Consider the following 6,404-nt stretch of genomic DNA (forward strand, 5'->3'; position numbering starts at 1 on the left):
TTTAATTTACTGTATTTTCAATTATGAGGGGAAGAGTTAAAATAGTTTTTATGATATTTGAATCTGCTCAACATGGCCTTGATTCAACGGATTTGCTTTTTTCAAATATAAAAGATAATTTGGGTTCAAATTAAAAACTTTACTACTAAATAGATAATTGAATTTTATTATATAAAAAGACTCTTAATTTCAGGGCGTTTTGTTGCTAGGCAATCAGAAACAGGCATTTACAATAATTACAATTAATTAAAGTAAATCTATTTTACACATGTATCTATTTTTATGTATAACAAAACTAACCAAGTTCACGATCTTCCTTTTGATGATTCCTGGTATCTTCTTTTTTCTATCGTTCTGTCCTAGCGTCCAAAATGGCTTCCTTCTTGACAGAAATTGATGAGGACCTCCTCATCCTGAAGACATCCTTTCTCTTCAGCGCCCCAAACACCAAATGCATCTCAGAAACTAAAACCTGCCTCGATGTTCCATGTAAACATCGATTATTGCACAACAGTTAGGGACTTTTGCAAATGATTTACTTTCTGAATATTATTCTTTAGCACTATTTCTTGATTTCTATTTTTCCTTTAATTTACTGTATTTTCAATTATGAGGGGAAGAGTTAAAATAGTTTTTATGATATTTGAATCTGCTCAACATGGCCTTGATTCAACGGACTTGTTGGCTGAAGAAGCGTACCACCATCTTGGTTTTGTTTTGAATCACGAAGTTAATATAAACAATGAAAATTGGTTAGCTTGCTTTTTGGATAAACAAAACAAATGAATATTTAAATGATACATGAAGTAAAACATATCAAAAACCCTTTATACATCAAAATATACTATTTACTCAAAAAGAGCATATTACAATATATATGTATTATAGTTAATCGGATCTTTCTTCTTTATTTAAATTACATTTTTTTGTTTTAAACGCTTGTTCAGCACTCCTTTATAAATTAAGGAATGAGGAATGCTGAACAAAAGTCTCAGCTTGAAAATATTTTAGTGGATAAACTACTGCCCACTTAACCCTCCATTCTGTGGGCTTTTTTTAAATTTAATGCGTGCAATAGATTGAGAAAGGTCAGAACGGAGTGGAGGGAGGAGCTCTCTATCTATTATGTACTATTTTACTTTTGAAATGCAGGCTGGAACCGAGCAGTCTTGGTGTCCTGTTTGAGAAAACATTCTGGAAAATTCAGTATTCTTTTGCATTATTGAAGTTATGCTATTAATTTTAATAAATGTAAAATAACAAATTATTTCTTATCAAATAAAATTGCTGCAAAATTTCATTACAAAAGTGAAAATCTTTAGTATAATGATAATTTATTGAACAAAATAGGAATTTAATTTCTTTATTCTATTTGTCTAATAAAAATTTGTGTTTCTATCATTTCTTTTCAGAGCATATTGAAGGGATTTTTGGCCGATTTTTCCAAATCTATTTTGGAAGTTGCCGATGAAATGGTTAATGCAGCTGTAGTATTGTATCAAAAAATAGCTGTAGATTTACTTCCTACTCCAGCTAAGTCTCATTACGTATTTAACTTGAGAGATCTGAGTAAATGTATTCAAGGAGTACTTCAGGCCGACGGTGGAACAATGAGGGAAAAGAATGAATTGTTCAGGTATCGTGTGAACTATCAATAGGGTAATTAATATATAAAAATTATGAATGTTAATTAATGTCCTCTTCTAACACATTTATTCGTATATGTATAGAATAAATTGTTGAACACGAGGGTGGTGGACACAAATAAAATGTTTTTGCTGCTATTACTGTTTTATTTGTTACTGTTAAATAACATAAAATGTTCTTACTTTACTGAGAACAAAGAACATAACACACGCAAAAGCTTGACAACTACCAACTGACAACTCGACGAGGCTAGTGATACAATTGATATATTCACAGTTTGCCAAAGAGCAACATGTATACAATAAAAAATGAATTTTTACATCACACTTTAACAATAATTACTTATAAAGTGCTAAGTTTTCTGAGCAAAAGGCCATATATTTAGGATTGAGGTCTTTGGTATTTAAGTATTCAGTCCATAAAGCTAAATATTTACTCTTATACCAAATTCTTACCATGTACAATCATTGCTTTCAATAATGAGTAGATTCTGTTTAATTACAAGTTCTTATTAGAAATGATTTTGGCTAGAAAGGTCCACATATCCACTACCTTTATCCAAACATACCTATTCACACTATGCCATATTAATCTTATGCTACACTTCCGCAAACATCACTATCAAAATTTTTGTAAATTCGAGCAATTAACTATTTTTCAATGTCAATACTTCAATTAGCTTTGGCTTAAGATTGTGTATTTTAAAATTCTATCGATTAAGTGTAAATACAAAGTTTTAAATCTTGTCCATTAACTTGAGTAGTTTATTTTTTATTTACCATAGCACAAACCTACATTTTTAAAGATATTTCATGTTGGGGTGATTAAATTTAAAAGTATCTGATCAAAATTCTTGAACAAAAGTAAAATCTTTAGGTTATCCAGTACCATTTTTATGCATTTTTACCATATACCACCTACTTTTCCGGTTGGTACATTTTCATTCATTTTACCTATGTTTATTCTGTTATTTATCATAGTGCATATAGTGTAAATCAAAGGTATTAGTTGGTGCAAGTACAATTTCCACCATGTTTGCCTCTCTGGAACACATAGATGTGTTTATATCAGCATTTGTTTATTTCTTTGCTTATGAAATTGTTTGTAGGACACATAGGATATTTAACCAACTTGCAATTTACCACAACTTCTCTCTTGTAAGCCTAAAATGTAGATGAAGTATGCATCTGGCTCTCCTTTTTAAATAGCTGAGCAATGCTTCAGAAATTTCACGTAATGTAAACCATACGAAACACATCAGATACTGTCAGTTTCCTTTTTCTGTTCTCGCCTGTTTAGTTTCTCTTCAGTCTTATAAAATTCCTATAAATGGTCTTCCTTATCAAATTTGCATTCATTTATTGTATTTTATATTGTTTTCCTATTGAAAACCCTGTCAGTTACTTTTAGTTTTTATGCATAAAACATTTATTGAACATAATCAAGATATTCATGTACATTGAACCATTTGCCTATCTCTTTCTTGTTCTAAAAGTCGATAATTCTTTGCTTCAAAAGAGATAACTTGGCCTCCTTATGATGCCTATAAGTACCCAGGATGGGAACTGTTCATTTTGTGTTAATGGCTTATAGAAATTTATGTTAAATGAAAGCTTTAAAGTGGAAAATTCTAGTTTACAAGCAGCAAGACTACGAACTTCTCCATTGAAATCTCCAAATACATAGCCTCTCCCCATCTGCTTCTCTTCTCTACTGTTCAGGCCAAGTTCAGTCTAATACTAGCAAAGGATCAAAAGGAGTCTAGACCTATTGGCCAGGTAAAACTTCACATTGAACTAGGGGGGGCAGAAATCACTTCCATGGGAAGCTTATTCTAGATGAGACTTATATTGGAAGCTTATTCTAGATGAGACTTATATTGCAAGCTTATTTTAGATGAGATTTGTAGACTTATTAGAAAATAGTTTTATTCTTCAACTACCTTGGATGATCACAGGTCGGCACCGATCACCAGGCTCTTCAAGTTTGCCCCATCTAATTAATGATTCTGTTTTACTTCCATTTTGTGTTCATCCTAAATTTAATGATTTGCATAGTATACTATTTTCCTTTTGATTGTATAAAATTAATTTTTATACTTCCTTTTTAGCTCAAATATTTATTTTATTGTTTATACAGGTTTTATTTTATTTTACTCAATAAAGAAGATATTATTTTTTTGTTCAATTTAAATTACAGTTATCTTTTCTCATCTAATATCCTTTACTTTATCTATTAATTTAAATTGTAACTTGCCAGCTACATACAATTCATTAAATAAATTCTAATTAACATCTCGCTTATTACTCTACCATCATTTGTTTTAATGGCAACCTTTTGAAGCTCCTAATAAAAATGAGTAAAACTCTGTGACTTTCAAGATTCTATTGGAGATTATCTTCTGGAAGGAATCGTAGAAGTTATAAATCATTTTATAATTTTCTAGTCATTAATCAGTTATATTGAAATATTTAGTTGAATTCATAATTCATTAATAATTAAATGATTAGTTACTAATCTTAAACAAAACATATTTAATTATTCCTTTGGAATGGATTTTACCAATGTTACATTACTTCTTATTACCCAATGTTTGTCTCAATAAGTTCAATCATTAATCTTATAGCAGTCAAAAAATAAACAAATAGTAGCTTTATTTTCTCATTTTTAATACTCCTCCTCCTCCCAACTATCATAACCTAGATTTATAACCGTGAACAACTTCCTCATATCACTCATAAATTACATTAATCTAACATTATATTTGTTCCTTCTGTTATTATGATTTGTATGTATTATAATTCAAAAATAAATATAAATATATTTTTTAGGTTATTCTTTCACGAATGCTTGAGAACATTCCATGACCGTTTGATTGATAACAAAGATAAAAGCTACTTTTGGTATCTGCTAAGAGATATTTGTACTAGGTTCTTATCAGATCCAGTCGTTACACTTCCAGAAGGTGGTGGTGAACTACAACACCCTCCACTTTTATTATTTGGCGATTTCATGAATCCTACTGCTGAAAAAAAAGATAGAATATATGAGGAAATTAGAAGTGTTGATAAATTGAAAGCTGTGTTACAGGTATGTATTGTTTGATATAAGAATATGAAAATGAATATATGTTCATTTTTAATGTTGAAAATAGATGGAAACAAAATAGCAACATGTATTTAATGCAATGATGCTTTTATTACTATGTTGGATCCATGATAAAATTAATAGCACATAAAATAATCTGTATCACACCTATTATAGGTTTTATGATTACTTAATCCTAAAACCTAATAACGATAGGGTAATAACTTTAAATCCAAAAAGGAATAATTTTATTAAATCTGAATTCCATGGGCATAAGCAGATGTTAATAGACTTTTTGGATTCTATTTATGGAGGATAAAACAATTCAAATTTTTAATTAAACAGTTCATTTTTAAGATGTTTACAACTCTCACTTACTTTAAAATCTTTGATTTCCGAATTAGTTACATACTACAAAGCTATTTATTAGTGCTACAATCTTATAAGAACATGGGCCTCTCTTATAAACTTTCTTTTCTCTCTCCTTTCCTGGACAAGCTTCCACCATCTTCTAATACCCATCTTTTTCGAAATTTCCTTGGCCACCTCAAGCATGGTCTCTCTCTACCAGGTCTTCGGGTAAGTGTTTGGGGATTGATTGCCTTCTGTTTAGCTCCCTCTCACAATCAACACCAAACTCGATTTCCCATACATCTTATACTACTCCTCATTAGTTCTCCATTGTCTATGTTCACATACTGGGCCATAGGTACATACATATACTTTACAAAATGCATCTCTCTCATGCCAACAACTTTCTTTCTCTCTCAGGTCTCAGATTCATTGGTGATGACAGGTTTTACAACTTTTTCATACACCATTATCTTGATCCTGTGAGACAGGGCTCTATAATGCAGAACTTTTCTCAAGTTATATTTATTTCCACCACACAGTTTTCTTGACGTTAGCATGTAAACAGTTTTCTGTTCATTAATAGGAGCCCTAGTTTTCTTGCTGCTGTTTACAATAAGAGAAGGAAATAGTTTGTTAACAATGAATACACTAACCCTCTAATTCAAGGACAGTCAACACAATACTTATCACATAAGAGACGATGTTTATGAAGCAGCTGGAATAGTGGACCTTTTAAATTGATTTATAAATTTCAGTTTTAATGGAGAGGTATCTTTGGATGACCTTAACCTTAATGCCTTCATGACATTTTTTTTTGTTCTATACAACTTCTCATTCGCTGGTTGTAAAATATTATTTACAATTGTGAATAAAATAATAAAGTAAAAAAAAAAACTACAAACAATTCTGTCAGTTTATATGATATGTGTTAATATGTTATTATGTTAGTTTGTTTGTGTATTTATAAAACCGACAAAATATAATTTAAAGAATATGGTCAGGGCCACAGTGAAGAAGGAAAAAAATAGTAATAACTACTTATTTATTTTCTACAATGGTTATTACTATTTTTTCTTCCTTCTTGACCTCTGACTGCTTTGATAATGGGATGCTGTGTCATGTTGCAACTTTAATTCCAATACCTCTTAACTAACTTTTTTTTTAATCCAAAATAAATTTATGAATGAATCTTGAACTTAGATGAACTTATTATCTGTTTGTAATTTTAATAAACAAAAAAGTGCTTTGACCAATGAATTTTCAAAGTACCAGGGCATTCAAAAAGTCCTGTCGTTTTTCGTTTGTTCGTTGTTTAT

The 6,404-nt window shown here is 30.2% G+C and overlaps 1 protein-coding gene across 5 annotated transcripts in view; it reads left to right on the forward strand.

Annotated features, from left to right (window-relative positions):
- Positions 1-6,404, forward strand: part of Dhc16F (Dynein heavy chain at 16F) — a 185,333-nt gene that overhangs the window by 110,105 nt on the left and 68,824 nt on the right. For all 5 annotated transcript variants that reach the window (XR_010844016.1, XM_067049737.1, XM_067049735.1 and 2 more), the window contains 2 exons: positions 1,413-1,636; positions 4,479-4,737. Coding sequence is in view for 4 of the 5 variants with exons in the window: in XM_067049737.1 (XP_066905838.1) it covers positions 1,413-1,636; positions 4,479-4,737 (483 nt within the window). In the remaining variant the exon portion in view is untranslated. The remainder of the gene's footprint in view (positions 1-1,412; positions 1,637-4,478; positions 4,738-6,404) is intronic.

This window comes from Halyomorpha halys, unplaced genomic scaffold, assembly GCF_000696795.3.
Source record: "Halyomorpha halys isolate HHAL.00 unplaced genomic scaffold, Hhal_1.1 Scaffold487.1, whole genome shotgun sequence".
Lineage (NCBI taxonomy): Eukaryota > Metazoa > Arthropoda > Insecta > Hemiptera > Pentatomidae > Halyomorpha > Halyomorpha halys.